The sequence below is a fragment of the Pelmatolapia mariae genome, linkage group LG16_19 (assembly GCF_036321145.2).
Source record: "Pelmatolapia mariae isolate MD_Pm_ZW linkage group LG16_19, Pm_UMD_F_2, whole genome shotgun sequence".
Lineage (NCBI taxonomy): Eukaryota > Metazoa > Chordata > Actinopteri > Cichliformes > Cichlidae > Pelmatolapia > Pelmatolapia mariae.
Window position 1 is genome coordinate 33192679 of NC_086241.1, and position 20667 is coordinate 33213345.

The window sequence follows — 20667 nt, forward strand, 5'->3', positions numbered from 1 at the left end:
ATTCCATTATAAATGTGTAGAATTATATTACTATACTTCTTGGTAAGTCTTGATTTAAAAATATATTGTATTTTAAAAATTTGCGTTTTTATATTTATTCCTTAATCTGATGCATAGTTCGCACGACTCAACCTATTGTGTCGAATCAAATTCAAGCAGACAGCAACTACGTCACGTTTATAAACAATATTTACTTTATTGACAAGTCCACGGTCTGTCAGAGAGCTCGCTAAGTTAGCGGTGTTGGTTTTTGTTGCATATCTGCTACGGGACATCACAGCTGAGCCTACGGAAGAATATAGGGGCCTGTTTTAGAAATAACGCTAGCAAAGAGTTGTCTGATTAGGCTACAGTTACTTTTTAAAGGCCTCTCAAAGCTGCTCTGGGGGGTGGAGTGTCTCCAGACTGCTGCGCCGATTGGGGCGCTCCATCGGAGGAAGAGAGATGGCGTGCTTATTGGAGGCCCCACTCCGCATCAGTGTGCTGTCTGTGAGTGCCAGTCTTTATAATTTCAACTAGCAGTGTCAGGTTATAGAATGCAAACGGCAACTGCGAGTAGCTGATTTTGTTTGGTCATCTAGAAGCTCTCAAGTATAAAGGTTTTTCTGTTAGCCATAAAGCTAAGTTAAAGGCATTGCAACATGTAGCGGTCCACCTACGTAGCTGTTGTAGAGAATGATTTGCTTCCTCGCGTTGCCCGGGCGGGCGGGAACATTCCGAACACAATAAAGGGAATATATGCGAGTTGTGCCCGCTCGCCCCGTCGTTGTAACCTAAAACAAAATTGAGCGAACAAACTAGCTGTCAGTGTTACTCGGAATGAGTTAGCAGCTAATTGCTAAGAGTACCAGTGCTGTCACCAGTTTTGCAGTAGTCAAAACACGTTTATAGAATGCATCATGCACATTGGATAACAAGTTGTAGGAATGAGATTTTTATTCAAACAGCTCAGTATTATTTGATTTTAAGTTATGCGCCGTCTTAATTGCAATAGCAAACTTAACATTGTTAACCTAGCTAACGTTAGGTGCTCCTGCAAGTAACATTAGCAACTGTAGCATACGGTTAAGCTAGCGAAGCAAACTTTGCTAACTCACTGGTTTCCTTACTCTTTAGGTGTTTTTATATGTAGTGTGTCGGCAGTCAGAGCTGTAGTAATTGGTAAGACTCTGGGATTTACTCTAGCAAGTGACACTCACTGCCAACTGTAACTTGGCTAATATAACGCAAACTGTTCCACGAAAAAGCGCATAAGGAGCAATAGTGAAACGCCCCCCATGGTAGGTGTATGCAGAAAGGAGGCAGTGTGATTGAAGATATCATGGTAACTGATACTTTAGCATCTCAGCTTCACGCTTTTTTAAAACACGAGTTGATCCGTTATTGTGCATACATACATAATGCTGTATACTTGTGAAATGAATGTTTGCCACAGTGGCTGTCTGAATGAGAGGTACACAGGTACAGAACGTGTTGGGACACCTTGTGAGCTACGTGCTGGCATCAAAGTGTGACTCCGTTGGCAGCTGGAGGACGTTGACTTCTGCGGAAAGTTCTGGTCAAAGCTGCCAGTGATATAAACAGTTTTCTGGTGTCGCATGCAGCCACCGGGTGCAGTGTCAAAAAGCTTTTAAAGGCTCCTGCCGTGGAGGCTGCTGTATTTTTCTCTGTGTGTAACACAAAAGGTGTTATTTTTGTTGTGAAAAAATAACCATTTAAAACTGCCCTTTTTATGTATAATTAATTATTGTTTATTTAATGGTTAATATTTGTTCAGTTAGAAACCAAATTCCGTAGGGTTTTACTCTGCTGAAATATGTGCACTTTGTCTGTTGTCAGATGTGGAGGACAGCGTTTGATAGTGTAGAGGAAAAAAACTGTACAAGGTAAATCCAGGGTGAAGTCAGTGATTTCTAAAAGTCATGTTTGTGTTTTTGTTTTGTTTTTTGTTCTAATGCAGGAAGTCACCGCCACTAGTCGCCATTATGTTGACAGACTGTTTGACCCCGACCCACAGAAAGTGCTTCAGGGAGTCATGTAAGTGTGGGTCTGATTGGGTATCACATATACGCATGTATATCAGGGTCTTTCCTGTGTCAGAATAGTACTTATGTGAATACACACAAAAATACTGTCGCGCCTTATGTAGGTAAGGCAAGAAGTCTGTGCATCTTATAGAGTTTTTTTGTTTTTGTTTGATGTATAAAATGCATTATGCTTCAAACTTGTAAATTAAATTGAAGTCTTACATCTATTTTTTTTTCACAATTTTCATTAATTCTCTTGGTGGAAGGCCAAAATCTGTTTGGTGGGTGGAGACATTGCAGAAAAATCTCTGCATGTGCTCTTTTGTTTGTTTTTGATTTTGTTTTAAATTTTGTTTTACAAAGTGCAGGAAAAAAAGGGTTTGAAGTAATTTTTTGCAGTAAATGACAGCTGTCAAATTCTGCTTGCCTCCAGTTTGCAGACTTTATTCAGCCACTGCAATAGCACATCTTTGGGCTTTCCTGATTTTTTTTTCTTTCTTTTTTGTTGAAAATGAATGAAATTGGTGGTTAAAAAAACAAAAACAAACAGTCCACCCTGTTATGTTAAATTCAGCTGTTGTTGTTGCTAAGAGTTTAATTCCACAGGCTGTTTATCATTTACCAGCACATGCTTGTTTTTAATGTCCCAAATTCTAAACATTAGTGACAACAGTGTTGCAGCAGGAGTGTGTGCTTACATGCACAGGCTTAGCTGTTTGTGACTCCGTGTCTCACTCTCACTCTTGGTCTGGACTGCTGTGATTTGGACTCGGACTATTTAGTTATTTTTAACTTGCGGGGAGACTAGCTCTGGTTACGACTTGTATCGCTTCATTAGCCGAGCGCCTGACTGCCTTAACTGCCTCCTAGATCAGTGTGCTTTTCCACTCACTTTGCTGCAGTTTGATATGTGTACTGTATTTATTCTTATGTGTACTGTATTTATTCTTATTTTATTTTATTCTAAGTGTCCTTCATAACTTTTGCACTGTCCACTTCCTGCTGTGACAAAACAAATTTCCCACGTGTGGGACTAATAAAGGTTATCTTATCTTATATCACATATCATCTGGAGGTACTAACAGAGCAGAAGAAGCACACGGGGGAAAAATGCACTTAGATGAAGCCTGTTCATTTCTAATGTGTTACATGAGAATATGTAGAACATGAGCTTGATATCAATGATTCTATTGTTGTTTTTAAAACTGTCAGCCTGCCTGACCTGTGTCGGTCTGATGTGCTTATAGCTTATCAATTAAATGATAACATGCTATAAATCAAGGTGTTCATATTCACTCTTAAGGTTATATTATGTTGTTTCAAATACATTCACATGTCTCATTTGGATGTATTTGTATGCTTTGACAGTGACATGAAGAATGCTGTCATAGGAAACAACAAGCAGAAGGCCAATCTGATTGTCCTCGGAGCCGTGCCGAGGTATGAATCCCCGCACCTCTCACGCTCTGCTGCTCTCTACTTCTTTCTTTAGGTCTTTGAAAAAGTCTTTCTAATGCACTTACATGAAGCTGTTGGAACATGGCACGCTTACCCTCTTGTGTCTGTGCCTCCAACCAAATAAGTTGGACCACATTAAAAGCACTTATGGTGCTTTTGAATCCAGTGGTTTTGCAACCCCCAACCTCTTTGATATCATAACAGAGCATGAAACTCACCACAGTACATTACCCCAGCCATCCTCTGAACCCATTTGGTCACAGATACAGAGTAGATGGATACTTAAAAAGGGTCTGTTAGGGCCAAGTTTATTTTTACCCCCAGGTTCTACATGCTGATGTCTGTTTTGTTGACAGCAGTATAAAGTTGTAGTTCATGATAATATGAAACTACAGCACAGCTGTTAAAGCTATGCAATATAACCTGGTAGTAAATTCTGCTATGTCTTACAGGTTATGCAGGGTTTGTTCTCCTGTTGAACCGGCTCCCAGGTTGGAGTTGGGAAACAGACGCCCTCTCTAGGCAAAGGCTAGAAAAATAGGCTGCTGGGGGCTTTATTTGTCTTTTTCCACTTCCTATGTATGGTTCTGCCGGAGGTTTCTTCCTGTTAAACGAGAGTTTGTCCTTTCCACTGTCACAAACTGCTTGCTCATGGAGGGTTCATCTTATTGTTGGGATTTTCTCTCTATTATTGTAGGTTCTTTGTCTTACAGTATAAAGTGCCTTGAGGTGACTGTTGTTGTGTTTCAGTGCTCTGTATATAAATTGCATTGGATAGAAGTGATAAGACTTTATTCAACTGTCTTATTAAAAACCTAGAGAAACCCTGACTGTGCTTCCCCCCTCTGTTGGCACCAGGTTATTATACCTGCTGCAGCAGAGCTCGTCCAGTATGGAGCTGAGGACAGAGTGCGCCGTAGTGTTGGGAAGCCTCGCCATGGGCACTGAGAACAACATCAAGTCCCTGGTGGACTGTCACATCATCCCTGCCCTTCTTCAAGGTTGGGTCAAACACACACGCACACACAGATGTATGCAAATACTGCAGGTGACATGAGATTACACGTACTCTGTGTGCTTGCAGGTCTCTTATCTCCGGACCTGATCTTCATTGAAGCTTGCCTTCGATGTCTCAGAACTGTCTTCATCAGTCCAGTCACCCCTGTGCAGCTGCTTTATACTGTAGGTCGCCTTAAACACCTTCTATACCACATGTGTAGACAAGTTTGGTCATGACAAGCGCAGAGTACCAGTCTCAGGTATTTGTTGTAGCAAATAAATACAGAACAGAGGCACTAATAAAATGTATTATTGAAAGAAATGCAGTGATTAATATGATCTGATTTGATTCCGAGTCGTATCAAATTCTTTGCCACACTCGTTAGCCTCTGCTGCAGCGGACGTTCAGCTTAGAGGTGTTAATTAAACCTCATGGTGGCACAGACAAGTGTGATTGTTCCGCTTGGTAGCAGTATACTGTGTAAACACCTAAAGCAGTGTAAATGCAGCATATTGATTCTTTTCTGAAAGAAAATGGAATCTGTAATGTGGAGCGACTGTGTCTGTCTCGCTGTAACCAGAAATCTACCAGAGCACCCATCTGTCATTTCCTTGTTTGAATAGCCGGCTAGCCAGCATATAAACTGTCTTTCTGTTTAAGCCTTTGCAGCCATCAAAGACTTTAACCATCAGCAGTTTGTTTACGCAAAGAGGATGGACACAGGATACTAACACTGGTGTCAGCTAGACACAGGCATGCAAACCATGTCAGATAAATGTAAATATACTCCAATTGTATTAGTAAAATGAAGCTCTGCGTGGTAACCTGGTGCACCTAATTTTGAGATTTATTTGAGTGACAATGATAGAAGTTCCTGTAACGTCGTGCAGTTGTTGAGAAAAAGTCATTTTTATAACCAAAAACAACAAAACCCTCTACCCCTTCAAAGCTTGCTGGGAGTAGTCCTTGAAGCTCTCCTGGTCTGAGTGATTTCAGCCTGCTTATAGAACAAAATGACTGGTTTGCATCAAAAGTTAGTGATGAGTTAGTTAGTGGTGGTCTCTGACTATGCAGCTACTGTTGGAAAAACCAAGAAACACTTCTGATTGTCGTCATACCGTGACTTTAGTCAAAACTCATTGTTAGGGGGAAAGGAGAGGTTCTTAAATTTCGTCTTTATGAGAGAATTAAAGAAAAGTTTAAAAGTATCCATGCTGTCATGGATACTTACTTGGTCAAACTCATAATCAGCAGGTCAGTCTTTAAAAAAAAAAATACCATCACATTCTTTTATCTCCAACAGCAAGCATGAGGACAGTTTTAGTTAAAGATGTTACTCGCGACTATTTGACTGAAAGTAAAAAAAGCGTGTGTTAAACAGTCACTCTGTGGCTATTGTTAGCATTGCTAGCAGCAGTGGCTACCCTGTTTGCAGGGTGCCTGTGCAGAGTATGGTGACTCATCGCTCTTGTTGAGTGGTTGCGAGTGCATTTCCTCTGACACAGCTGACATGGAACGGTTTATTTTTTACAAAGCACCACAGAACTGAGATTGTCAGGAGTTTATTTTCACCCACCTTGTTTACATTTTCACATCAGAGATGATTTAAAAGTTGACTATTCTTGAACATGATCACCCATTCTCTCATTGAAATGATTCTGTGTGTATGTTCTCTTTCGTTTGTTTTCTTTTTGAGGACCCCACTGTGATTCCTCATTTAATGTCTCTTCTGAGCAACTCTCTGAGAACCCAGGAGTACATCACCCAGATCTTCTCCCACTGTTGTAAGGTATTTGTTGGTATTTGATTGCCCATAAACACACTGGAGTCCATCACAGTGTCTCTGTTCAGACTGATCGATTGCTGATTTGAGATTTTGTTGTGTTCAGACTCCAGAGCACCAGACGATCCTTTTCAACCACGGCGCCATCCAAAATATTGCCCCTTTGCTCATTTCACCCTCTTATAAGGTATAATGGGAGTGTGCATGTTTACCCAGTGTGACGATATGACCTTTGACACACAATACTCTGTAACACTCCATACATCGTCCTCTGTTTTCCAGGTCCGGATGCAGGCGTTAAAGTGTTTCTCAGTCCTGGCATATGAGAACACTCAGGTCTCCATGACACTGGTGAATGGTGAGGAGCTTTTCTTCTTTTACTTTTTCTCGTCTTTTTCTCCTCTCATGTGCTTTTTTTCTCATCAGTGCTGGTGGATGGTGAGCTACTCACTCAGGTATTTGTCAAAATGATGCAAAGGGATCAACCCATTGAAATGCAGCTAACAGCAGCCAAATGGTGAGTGGCATAACATTTATTTATTACTGAGTTGTATCCTCTGTACCTTTTGTTTATTTGACCTCTTCTCCTGTTCCAGTCTAACCTATATGTGTCGAGCGAGTGCCATAGGGACAGACGACAGCTGCATAGTACTAAAGGTCAGATTTTTCCCACATGTTCTTGTGCCTCGCGTCATCATTTCTCTTGTGATACTCTACCAGTGGCACTTCTTTTTTATTTTTTCCCCCTTAAACGTGACTTTTTGCTGCTTGTGCAGACCCTGCCATGTCTCGTGCGAATGTGCAGTAAAGAGCATTTGCTCGAGGAAAGGGTGGAGGGTGCAGAGACACTGGCATATCTCATGGAGCCCGACGTGGAGCTGCAGAGGATCGCAAGCACCACTGATCACCTCGTGGCCATGCTAGCTGACTACTTCAAGTACCCCAGCTCGGTGTCTGCCATCACTGACATCAAGAGGGTGAGTCGTGTCTGTTCAGTTAAGCAGTTTTAATATTTATCTTTTAAAATGGGGAATCTCAGAAAACTTGGCGGCATTGTTCGTCACACATCAGTTCAAGACGTTGTTGCCACTGTGGCAACTTTTCATCCATCACAGGCTTTGTGACTTTTAGATTTTCCCTTCTGTAAGCAGCTCTCGATGAACCCAGCTGCTGGTCTAAGGTCTCCCACTGCCCCCATGAAATAGTGTTGTCACAAAACACACACGTATCTGTTTAAATATCCCATTATGCCCACAAGAGGGCAAACCAGTGCTGTGAAGAACACAGAACACTGTGTTCTTCAAACATGACAAACATGGCTCATTCAGTGTCTGCTGAGAGAGTGCAGTCCAGATTTGCAGTTAACGGTCTTCTAATTTGTTAATACAATTTTCATATTGATTTTTTTTTTATTAAAAAATGTGCTTACCTATTGCACCACCTATTAAAAGAATTTAATAGGTTTGTATATACTTGACTTTGTGTGTAAATTCAAAGTTGTGCACTCAGTTGTTGTTTTTTTTTAATGATGTAAGCTGCAGTCATTCCACCCTGGAACATAAAATAGTTCAAAGAAATCACTGAAAGCATTACCATGGCATTCATGCCTACGATGAGTGTAAACTTTTGATCACAACTTTAAATAATTGAGTGTGAATTATATTTGCTGCAGGCACACCTGTGTATGTCTGCTCTGTTCAGTGAGCAGCTGATTTGCGGCCCGTGTGCTGAGTGAGAGGAAAACTAGTTATGTAGCTATGAGTGATCACATTTACATGTAAATTTAGTGTAAATCATAGCACAGCTGTGGTCTGTAAATTGTGTGTTTGGAGATTTTTGTCAGAAGATGCAGTTATGAAATGATTTGATTGCTAATGTTTTATAAACAAAAATGAAGCGTAGCTAATGCTTCGACCATAGTCACAGTAAAGATGTGGACTCACTAAAAATTGGACCTGTGAATTGAAAGTCGGAGCATTAGAAAGTGCTGACAGTTTCCTTTTGGGATTATCAAAACTTCTTTTCTTCTGTGTGTAACAAATTTGATTGCATCCATGTAGCTCAATAGCGCGATTCTGATGAAAAGGTCAGGGGCTTGTAACATTTGTCTGTGAACCAACAAACTGAAGTTGTGCTAATCAGTCTTATAGTTGTAGATGTTTTTCAGGGCATTTAAATATCTGCTGTCTGTGTGCCTAAAACATTTCCTTTCTTGTTTACTAAGACAAATTGAAGGCTGTTGAAATGTATTCCTTTTGCCCAGAAAGACTGTTTAGCTGTCCGATCACTCAGCTTTGACCCGGTTACTGCCTTCAGTTCCCAGGAACAAATACATAATGCTGATAAACATATTTATTTATCACAAAATGGATCCTTCACCTTGAATAAAAAACCTTTGTCACTTAACGTTCAGCAGCAGTTCACTTTGCTGTCTTGCAGCTGGACCACGACCTGAAACACGCACACGAGCTGAGACAAGCAGCCTTCAAACTGTACGCCTCGCTGGGCTCCAACGATGAGGACATCCGCAAAAAGGTGCCCTCTGGTTTGCTTATGTAAACGTGTCATTATATGTTTCTGTGCTAACCCGGCACCTCATGTTGGCTTTCAGATAACAGAGACGGAGAACATGATGGACAGGATAGTCAGCGGCCTATCAGAATCCAGCATTAAAGTCCGTTTGGCGGCTGTCAGGTATGGTGCAAAGTCAGACAGCTCAAAGACTTGAGCTTGAGCTCAAGTCTTTGCAGCTGGACGTTAGCACTAAATTTGAGCTTGGTAAAGTTAAAGTGGACCTGTTTTGGCATAGAAAGTTTTCCGCTTTAGCCATTTTATTGCTTTTATGTAGATCTTTTAACAGGAAGTCATGTAGATTTGATTGAAATATTATATCCACCCTAATAATCCAATAAACAGTAATGAGCAAAATATTTACTGAACAGAGACGTCCTGCTTTAATGTTTGTTGCTTTCCTCGTGCTGTGCGCACTCATGCTCTGGATCAGATTCATGTCCAAACTGGTACGGATGTATTAGAGAAATTTGCCGTTTCTAATTAAGATCGATATTCTTAAAAGGTTCACAGCAGAGCCACAGCCTTTCGCTGCTTCTGTTTGGGGAAAACTAAGATGTAGGGCAACCTATCAGAATAAAGCTAGCTTAAGAGGGGCGGGACCTTAATGCAAAGGGAGTTGAAGAATTTAGTGTAATAGGTCCACTTGCGGTAATGTTTCCAATGTAACTACATTAGATCTCATACAGTTGTGTTAGACAAAACGTTACATTACTTTTTAATTCATATAATTAGTATTAATTCTCTGTACACATTTAACCCTTTATGTCAGCTTGCTGTTGCACTCTGGAGGGTGGCTTGGACCACAGTGGGATTTGCCTGTCGATGAGTAAAACCACAGGCAGTTTAATTCAGGCTCCGGTGCTGTTCTGGTACATTAAACCAAAGCTTTGACACACTGAATATCTCCATTTAACCACCTGTTTATATTTTTGTTTTGTCCTAGGTGTCTTCACAGTCTTTCTCGGTCGGTGCAGCAGCTGAGAACCAGCTTCCACGATCATGCAGTATGGAAACCCCTGATGAAGGTCACTGGAATTTGACGTTAAAGTTTTGTTTACAGCATATTTTCACAGCTGTTTAGTGGAGCTCTGAGTTTCTCTACCTGACACATTAACGTCGAGCCTGTCTGTGATTGTGAGAGGAAATATTAACTAAGGTTGTGTGTTCTGTTGTACGCAGCTCTTGCAGAACGCCCCGGATGAAGTCCTGGTTATGGCTTCCTCTACACTATGCAATCTACTGCTGGAATTCTCACCCAGCAAAGAGGTACACTCATGGAGACACCCCGGGTTCTGAAATGAATCGGGTTTGGTGACACGTTCATCTCGTTGTTCAGCTGTTTGATTCACAACTGTCCTGGTTTGGTACAATCTCACCGCTCACACAGCCTCGTTTTCAGCCACAGCAGAAAGCTTTTTAAATTTGAGCAGGTGGAACATGTGCGTGTAAACACAGCAGGGCAGGTAGAAGCTCAGAAGCCACATTTCCCTACAGCAAAAGAGATTAAGTGCAGGTCTTACACCTAATCTGAGAAGGAACCCAAACTGAAGTGCAGAGAGAAGTGGAGAGAGTGGGCGGCTGTGGTTGAGGGAGCGACACCGTGAATGGCTAGAGGGAGGAGGGTGCTGTAAAGCAGAGAAATTAAATGTTTTCTGATCGTCTGCATTCTGAAGCTGTAGACTCACTAACCCCTCCTCACAGCCCTGCAGGAAGAAGCTGCTTTTAACCAATTTGAGAGGAAATGTTCTGCAGACAGCACGACTGATGATGATGATGCCGTTCCTGATGGAGATGTTAAAAAATAGCTGTTTAGTAAAGTAACGTTTTCTTTTTTTGTTTTTTAATTACTTTAATGTTGAGTCCAGTTGTCTTTGTGTGTCTGCAGCCCATCCTGGAGTCAGGGGTAATTGAATTACTATGCAGTCTAACCCAGAGCGACAGTCCTGCACTGAGAGTCAATGGGATCTGGGCCCTGATGGTGAGCTTTTATTTAATTTTTGTACTTTAAAATATTCCCCTCCACCCTTCGTCTGCACTGTAAAAGTGAGCTGCTGTGTTTGGCTTGATGTTAAAATATCCCAACTGACTACTTTGTGTGTTTGTGTGTTAAGAATATGGCGTTCCAAGCTGATCAGAAGGTGAAGGTGGAGATTGTTCGGTGTTTGGGCACAGAACAGCTGTTCCGCCTGCTATCAGACCCCGACACCAACGTGCTGATGAAGACCCTCGGTCTGCTGCGCAATCTACTGTCGACACGCCCTGTGAGACACGCAAACACACACGTGAACAGACATGAATAAGGCTGCAATTAAAGCTTTTTCTCTTTTGTTTGTTTTGGGGGTTTTTTCCATCGTTGGATAAGCTGTCGATTATTGTGTCGATTAACTGCTCACCGGCTCAAATTAAATCTCAGATGGAAATCACCTCGTTCTAAGTCAAATTTCAAAGGCTTTGAATTTTTTAAAGCACAAAACTTCACACTGAATCACATTGTAATTTAAATCAGTTTCATTGATATTACAACAACAGTCACAACAAAGTAAATGCTCTACAATAAGCAGTCAGATTAGTTTCTTTGTAATAGGAGTGGACAGATGAATGGTAGCGTGTTTCCTGTAGGACGTTGAACTCTTGTGATTTGGTGTAATGCACACTGTTTCTACTGTAAGTGAGTCACTACAAACTACTAAGTGCTTTGAAGCTTTTGAGCTTTCTTAAGTATGAAAGAATCCATGAATGTTTGGTGAGATTTGTATGCCTGAGAATTCCTGGGAGCTAAGTCGTCTGGGGGAATAAGCCCTCATAGGTTCTTCCAGGGCAGACTGGCCCTGGTTAGAAGGCCAGATTGAATGTGACTTTAATCACTGTTTTTATAATAAACTCATCAAAGGATTAGCTCATGCAGCACAGGGATACAGAGGCCCTCGATTTCGAGTCAGACCTTATAGTGGGGCTTGTTGGCAAGCGCCTGGCTGAGGGTCTAGCGCTTTGTAGGTCAGCTGGCGGTCCAATCCCCAGTTGCCAAAATGAGTGGATACAGTGTGGTAGACTAGTGCAGTGTCTGCATTGATACACTCTGTTGTAGTGAAAACAGAGTTGAGTGTGAAGCCAGACTTGTTGATCTGTGTTTCTACCCTTTCCTGTAACCACAAGCTAAGGAAAAAGATCAGATTTAAGTGGTGGAAATGGGTTCTTCCTCAGAGAGAGCATGAAAAACCCGGTCATTTAGGAGGAACTCTAAGTCAAGCTGGGTTCGATGGTCTGATCCTTATATTGGCCCTGTCTGCAGTCACAGATCTGATGGCAGAGGTAGTGTTCTCTGAATCACACAAACACACCAGGAGTTCTTTTCTCACTTTCAACACAAAGACATGTTTACATACAATGAAAAACAAGGTGTGCGTGTTTCACTGATCACTTCAACCATAGTCAGTTTCTGATGTAGGTGTCCAGCAGTACAATTTTAGCTCAGATTAGGGGCTCAAAAGGAGTCGGCTGTTTTGGCATCTGACTCTGTGAGTGAGGAATGTGAGGCTCCAACGCCGGAGAGACTGTCTCCAGTTCTGGTTTCCATTCACATCCTCACACAGGGAGCCAGTAGCTGGGTAAGCTTGGATAAGCACAAGAAAATGGATGTCTGGATACTAATGAGTGAGTGTTAAGCAGCTACAACAGTTTGGTGTGTAGAGCAGCTTCCCAAATTCCACGGTGATGTTTTGTCCCATTACCGATCAAAACCTCTGTTCAGTTTACAGTAGAGCAGAGAGAATATTTCCCAGATAATATTTAAGATATTTTTAAAATGTGTACTGTTTGCTGTGGATACTTTGCAGTAATTATGAAATGATGTTGTTAAATGGATACATTTTTAGCTTTCCACTGGTTACATGCAAATATTATCGTGACTATCGTGCTGTGTCAGATTCGATATCGACAAAATCCACTTTCACAAAAGAGTCTAGTGTGTGCAACAAACGTACTGCTGCTGTTTGTGAACTGCTCTCAGGTGGCCCATATGTCATAGGCTACGTTCACACTGCAGGTCTTAATGTTCAATTCCGATTTTTTTGATCAATCCGATTTTTTTTTTTTTGTCTGCTTGTTCACACTACAAATAAAATGTGACAGCAAACGCGCTCTAGTGTGAACCCTCAAAGCGGCCCGCATGCGCCAAAGAAGACGTCACACACAACGTGCTCTGTTTAGACCCAGACCAAACAGTATTGTTTGACTGATGGCCCTTAATATAAAGACTTGTTTCGGACTTTACGTTTCCCAATTTTGCTTTAAGTTATAAAGTTATTTTGTTATTTACATATGGCCTAATAATGATCCTTATTGCTGTTTTAGAGAGGAGCGGTGCTTCAAAGGATAGTTGCAGATTTCTGTCAGAATCTGCAGATTATACAGTACAAATAAAATGTTCACGTTTCTCCAAAGTTGTCTTCCCAACAGTTTCACCAGATGGCCAGGAAGCGTTCGCGATGTCTTATCGGGTGCTTCTCCGGAGCTGATAATTGGCGTCTGTCTTGTGTCAGTGACGTAAAAGACGGATTTAATGCGACATGACCATTCCAACAGCAGTCGCTTTCTAAAACATCAGATATGTATCGGATTCAGTACCACATACGAAAGTGACCCAGATCGGATTTGAAAATATCGGATTTGTGCCGTTCACACTGTCATACCATGATCGGATACGGGTCGCACAGGGTCAGAAAAGTCGGATTTGATGCGCTTTCGCCTGCAGTGTTGGTACTTGACCTCTGGGTCAGCGTTGAATGCTCCCCACTTTCTTGTGTTATCACTACATATGAACGATCCAGTATGGGCTGAATTTGAATGAATTGTCCAGAGGTCTTAAGTGCAACATGCATACTGATTCTCCTTTGCTTCCCCTTTACTCCCAACTCTCATTTTGTCAGCACATTGACCAGATCATGAGCTCCCACGGGAAGCAGATCATGCAGGCAGTTACCCTCATCCTCGAAGCGGAGCACAGTATAGAGGTCAAAGAGCAGGTGAGCACCCGTCTGCTTCACACGTACAGATGATTTATTTTTTTATTTTTTCTAAGTTCAGCGTGCTGCTGTGTGGCAGAGCAGTTTAACATTCTGCTTATGTGATCACAGGCTGTCTGCCTGAGGTCAGTCTTGTCCTATCTACTGATGTGGGTGTAGTTACATTCATTGGTGTTTGTATCGGGACATAAACAATAATCTGGTCCAAAACAGGTCATAAAATTAAGTACAATCCCGGTGAACAGCACAACAGGACACATTGCACCATTCCCATCATACAGGGAAAAGCAGCAACCAGGTGCTGCTAAACAAATGTACTTAATTGACCATCTCTATAAATGCAGACGTTTTGACAGTTTGCTGGTCTGGAGTGTTCAGGTGTGTTAACACAGTGCCCAGTAGAAAAGATAACGGTGATCTTGGAAAAGCATTTGCTGCTGCCTGTCAATCTAGTAAGGGTTCTAAGGCCACTCACACTCTTAAACCTCAGTGATATCAAGCTGTCCAGTTAGGGAGCACAAACCATTGTGAATCTATTACAGTTGCTTTGATGCAGATGAAAGTAACAACAGATGGACTGGACTGGCAACAAGAGAGCATTCAGAAAGGGCATGTTGGACGAGGTTGAAATATGTGGTTACAGTTGCTCCAAGAAAATAACAGTAACAGACTGAACTAAATTAAATAATACAATATTTACAAAGTTTACAAAATATAAGAAATGGCTCTAATATATACAAATAGCTCAATTATAAGAAGTGAAATAGATATGATTGACATTAATTTGTAAAACTTTGCTGTAGAGCAAGTGCAAAAGGGTGTAACTACTGCACTGTGCATTAGATGGAGGAGTTATACAAGGAGATGATTTCCGGTGTTGTTCACTGGTGCATGTCATGGAGTGGGTGGGTGGGAGTTATTGTCCAGCTGCATTTGGTAAGTGGATAAAATAAACCTTGTACTGGTGCAGTGGGCCCTGGGTTCCTGCTGATGAAGAAGTGTGTGTGTGTGTGTGTGTGTGTACAGTTAGGGCTGTGCGATATGACAAAATGTATCGGGTGACGAAATTAAAACTTCTCTGGTTTCATATTATAAGCTATCTTTTATTTCGTGGTGGAGCAAAATCCACTGTTTACAGCAATATATTTTTGGGGGATGGCCACCGCGTGGATGCAGACACACAGAATACCAGCACGGCCAGTGAAGATGAACCAGGCAGCTCCAAACAGAAGGACCAGTCAACAAAAATCGAGGACCTTATTCCTAAATGAGGGGCTCCCTCTGTAGCATGGACATGGTTTGGTTATGAAAAGTCTGACACGGACCAGAACACTGTACTATGCAAGTTATGCTGCAAACCGGTCCCCACCACATACTCAAACACGACAAACCTCTCAACCACCTACGAAAGAATCACGTGAAAGAGTAAGGAGAGAGTTTACGGATGAGAAGCAAAAAAGAGCCGTCAGGTGCTCAAAACGTTAGAACAGGCTTTTCCCTGCAACCCGCCGTGTAATAAATACTCAGAAAGAAAATGGCAGCTGTTGCAACTTGTATCTACAAATATAAAGTTTCATGCATCGGTCAAAACACTCGACTCCAGGTACATGACGCCCAGCTGAAAACATTTCACACAAGTCGAGCTGCCTGAGATTCACAGCATTTACAGAAAAAGCACTATTTTGTCATTTATATCATCATCGGGATGAGAAATGTCATATCGAATATGAGATTTTGGTCATATTGATTCCTCGTGGTATTTCTTCCACATCGTTGACACTGTGCTGTGCAGTAAACCTTCATGTGACAGTACGTATGGATGTGCAATACTGACGGAACTACAAACTGAGTGGACTGCAGGTATCAAGGCAGAGCTATAGAGGGGTCTATGGTTTGGGGGTTGTCTTGTTGTTGCCTGGCCAGCGCTCTTGTTATCAGTTTGACTCGGTTTGTGCCTTCTAACTGGACAGATTGACGTCCCCGTCCACAAACACAAAGTGTGATGATCGAATGTTGCCAGTTTTGTGAATGTGTTGCCTGTTGGTTTCTTTTATTTTTTTTTTAACCTCAGAACAAACTGTTCAGATAAAAGCACTGATGTAACACTTTGTCTGTCAGACGCTGTGCATCCTAGCCAACATTGCCGATGGCAACACAGCCAAGGACCTCATCATGACCAATGACGACATGCTCCAGAAAATCAAATACTACATGGTACTGTGCACACTGTTAGTTTTTAAGCATATACTAGAGGCCTGATTGATCTGTGTTATTGTCCCTTCTTTCTTGACTTGTAACTTCTCTGATGTCTGCTGTTCCCACAGGGGCATTCGAATGTGAAACTGCAGCTTGCTGCAACCTTTTGCGTCTCAAACCTTATCTGGAATGAGGAGGACGGTAAGAAATGCAGCACACAGGTACATGGACTAATAAAGAAAGGGCATGGGTTTAGATAAAGGAGACCGAGGAACATGAAGAAAGCTGAGCTTACGTTAAAGTAGTAAGAACTGAGGTCTTAAGTGTTCAGCTTTAGTTTATAGAACATTTACCAGAATGAGGGCACGTCATAGGCGAGTACAAAGCTGAAAGATGTCTGATGGAGAAATGCTATGAAGGATGGAAGGAGCATGGTAATAAAGTCGACCTCTCAAATGGTTGTTTACATTTTAGTCTTTTAAATGCTCATTCAGGGAGAGTGTAACTCAGACTTTTGAAGCTACAGTTTACTGTTTTCTGTGTTTTGTTTTGTTTTTTTTTTTTGTTTGTTTGTTTTGTTTTTAAAAAGAGGTCAGCCATAGGAATATACAGTGGATTTAATACTAATTATAGTACATGGCCTTCTGAAAGTGCTGTAACAGAGTTTTAAGATGTCATTCCTTCACTTTTATTGTCTTCAGTGCCATCTCTCTGCTCCCACAGAGGTCGATTGTCTTGATAATAGTGGAAAAAAGCAACAATCATCGAGCCTTAAAGGAGATGGCTTGTAAGCTGGAGAGGAAATGTGTTCGGCCTGGATGATTTTCATCCCTTTATGTTTCTGATTTCTAATTTCCTGCTTCTAAATTCAGCTAAAACTGAAATTATTGTTCTCTTCATTAAATCTTAACATGCTGTGTAACCAGATGGGATGAATCTGGGAATCATTTTTGCACTGAGTGTTTCTTCTTCACTCATTCATCATTATTAATTAAACTCTGATTTCTCTTCTATAGTTTGCCTTTTGTCCTGAAGGCTTGTGACATTTCACCTACTTTTTGAAAATGCCCAAAGGTGGGCAGATCTCAGAAGGGAGCATATTTCAAAGAATCAGGGTACCAGCACTGAAGGCTGTGTTAACAGGTCCGGTCTGTTTTAGGGAAGGAGAGCAGGCTGTTATCTGGGAAACACAGAGTCCAGGACAGAGTGTAGGAGGTGAAATGTCTGATAAGCACTGGGAAGCAGGATTTTATAGGAGATACCGAACTTTATCAAAGCCAAGAGGTGAATAAAGGCGGGGTGTTGTCACGACTTGGTGTCGGTAAGAACTTTGTCAATTTTGTTTTCTGAGCATACTGCAGCTTGTCCAAGGCACCATTGCAGCACTCCAAGCAGGAGGTGATGAAGGTGATGAATGGGGGTCTCAGCTGGGGAATTTGAGATTAATGGCCAGAGTCTGGTGATGTTCTCTAGGTTTCACCCAGGATGGAGACTCCTGGAGATGGTGAATAGGAGCAGCCATCCACATCATGGCATAGATCAGTCCCTTTCTGGAGCTGGGGCTTGGGGAACTACACCCCAGAGTTCAGTTTGAGAAAATTATTTGACATCCAGATCTTGACGTCTTCAAGGCAGTTGACCGGGGACAGAGGAGGGAGCTGATTGGAGGGTTTGGTGCTAAGATACAGCTGTGGAACATGTGATTGTGTTCATATTAATGAACACACAGCTGCAGTGGGATTTTACATGTCAGCAGACATTGTTATTTGTCCTCTCTGCTTCACTGTGTGTCATCAGGTTCTCAGGAGCGTCAGGACAAGCTGAGGGAGATGGGCTTTGTGGACATCCTGCACAAACTGACACAATCCTCTGACCCCAACCTCAGTGACAGGTGGGCCAGAACAGTGCGTCACAAAAAAGAAAATATCCTGTCAGACACTCATTTAGCCTGCTGGACTCATTCTGTGTCTCTTTTCAGAGCGAAGACAGCATTGCAGCAGTACCTAGCATGACTACAGTGGGCAGCCATCGCCTTCTGCCAGCCTAACTAACAAATGTGTGGAGGACACCTGGCTCCTTCGTTATTTGTTTCAGTTAAAGTGCCCCTATTATGCTGTTTTTAACTAATAGGATTACTTTAAAAAAGAGAAATTCATATTGTGCACTCCTGCAGCGCCTCTTCTCTTCGTCTGAGCCCAGTCTGCTCCACTTGGTCCACTGCTATAACAGAAGCAAGGCAGCGTTTTTGTGCCCAGCCAGCATAGCCCTTTAACAGCTGCCAACTTAGAACGCGTTAGCAGTGGCCACTTCAGAAAGACGCCAACAGCATCAAACATGATACAGCTGTTCTCTTGAAATTGTATAAATGTTAATTACAACAGTAGACAGAACAATAGAATATGTCCATTAGAACAGTGTTACTGGGAATTTTCCTCTATTTAATGTAATTATGTCAAACTCATTTTACAGGACAAATAAAACCCCACTTTCTGCCACACAATTCATTTCCTGAGATATCTTAGGATAAGATAAAGAGCACATCTGAGTTTTTCTACATGATAAATATGTAAAAATACAGAAAAGTCCTGGTAGCTCACCGCACAGACTGTCCTGTATTTATAAAACAAAGTTTTTGTTAATTGATGAATTTAAAAAGTTAAATTTAAATTTCTACAGTAGACAGTGAAAAACAGGAACTTTTCTGTCATGTAATTGTTTATTTATTACTTAACTACTCTGGTCCAGTATAAATGGCTATGGGGGAGGTCTTTATCAGCAGGAGAATCTGTAAAACTTAAAAAAATACAGTTAAAAGTCCAAAAATGCATGCCTTCCTCCATATTTTCCAAAGCCATCCAGTGGGACGGATTGGCGTCTTTGCCAGGCCGATTCAGGTCCCCATAGTTTGACACCACTGCCTTAGAGGGTAGGATAGAAGCTGACGGGTATCGTGAGCATATTAATGCTCTTGTTTTAGCCAGAAACAGACGATGCCGTGTGCTTTGCTGGTATTGGAGATATTTTAGAGTTATCACAGCAACTCTAGCAACAAAATAATGTCCCACGGCGAAGGAGCACTAGCAGCTAGGCAGGATTTATTTAAACGTGTTACACAGTGACATAGATCAGAAACGTAAGGAAAAGCTTGGACTACAAACGAGGTGTTTCACAAACCCCAGAAAGGCTAATAGGGGCACTTTAATCGTGAGGCCTGTTTTGTTGCACAAAGACACCTTTTTTTGGACCTGTGGCTGACCTCTCTTCACTTCTCCAGTACAAACACCTCAACCCAGCCTCAACAGTTCGGCGCCAGCTCCACGGTGGAGACTCTGAGACTGCAGTTGTTGTGAAATCAACGGTTAGGGGAGTTTCACCTGATAGGTTTTTTATTTTATTCTTCTCTTGAAGTGAATCCTTGGATTTGGATTTTGTGATTTGAGATTTGCAGACTTTGTTTTCTTTCTTTTTTTTGGAGTGCAGCTGCCTGACATCGCCGCTAATTTGGAGCCTTCAGAATTCCCAACAGTGGAGATTATGGTTTCAGAGCACGGCTGACGGACAGCAAAGTTTCCCAGTTGTATTTTTTTAATTTTTGACTAAAATTACTATTAATATTAATGTTTCCTTAAGGCATCGCAAGTAAGGACTCACTTGGAAAAACACAGACTGCCTATTTTGGAATTCCTTTTCTTCTTTGTGGATACATGCCTCGTAAATATATAAATATATATAAATATAAACAAATATATATTTTTGGATTTTTATTTTCCCCTGCCCCTCATGTTTTTCAGTCAATCCCTCTGAACCATGATTTTTGGCACAGTCGGGGGAATCTACTGCACTCTAAATATCTGTCGAACGCTGAACGTGGTCTCTGGAGGATAATCAGGAATGAGCATTTCTCCTTTTAGGTGTCGTCACCGTGGTGGTGCTGCTCGCACAGAAGCCTGTCACTTCTGTCCAGTAACCTTATGATCCCACTGAGAAATGTAGTGCTTACACAGACCTGCGGTTATTAATTACACCCAACACCTGGGAAAAGAGGATTAATGTATCCATCCCTCACACCTCCTGTCAAGAAAGACCCGATGTCTGCTGCTGTTTCTGCAGTCCCCTGCATGTGTTTGTCAGGAGGGATAAATGAAATTCCCAAACATCCAGCTTTCTCTCCCTTGATGTGTTTTTGAGAGGCGAGTGAGGACAGAGTAGATGTAAGAAATAAAGTAAGAATCATTTGAGACTAAGGCATGAGTACATGCACTGCAGCAGAATCAAGTGCTACATTGTTTCTCCACCCCTTTGTTATATAATTTCTTCTCCAATCAGGATATTTCTAGAACGTTTCTCCTGACATTTCAAACCTTACTGAAGCTCTGATAGAATGAATGTTACCCTTGAGAATATATGCAGATCTGAAGAGTTCCTGTGTTGTGTCTTATTTCTTCTTGGAGAGTCTGCTGTATTAAAAATCCCACCGGTTTTGTTCTCTTTTTTTTTTTAAATTTATTTATTGTTAGTTAGGGGTTGCTTCATGGATTTGAAATAAACCATCAGAATGTGTTACAGACTTGTTGCTGCTGCACACAGTAATGTCAGAGTGTGAATGTG

General features: G+C 41.6%; 1 protein-coding gene across 2 annotated transcripts; it reads left to right on the top strand.

Annotated features, from left to right (window-relative positions):
* Positions 1–205: 205 nt before the first annotated feature.
* On the top strand, positions 206–20624 carry armc8 (armadillo repeat containing 8). Of its 2 annotated transcripts, none has more exons than XM_063498315.1 (22): positions 206–489; positions 1961–2037; positions 3396–3467; positions 4344–4486; positions 4570–4667; positions 6182–6274; positions 6375–6455; positions 6551–6626; positions 6695–6785; positions 6865–6925; positions 7045–7245; positions 8708–8803; positions 8880–8962; positions 9786–9867; positions 10022–10108; positions 10728–10820; positions 10954–11103; positions 13768–13863; positions 15982–16077; positions 16188–16260; positions 17857–17950; positions 18038–20624. In XM_063498315.1, the coding sequence occupies exons 1-22, from the start codon at positions 445–447 to the stop codon at positions 18069–18071; spliced, it is 2022 nt and encodes a 673-aa protein (XP_063354385.1). In that variant the 5' UTR covers positions 206–444; the 3' UTR covers positions 18072–20624. The 2 variants fall into 2 exon arrangements, with proteins under 2 accessions (XP_063354385.1, XP_063354386.1); XM_063498316.1 differs by lacking the exon at positions 206–489 and adding an exon at positions 1262–1280.
* The last annotated feature ends 43 nt before the right edge of the window (positions 20625–20667 follow it).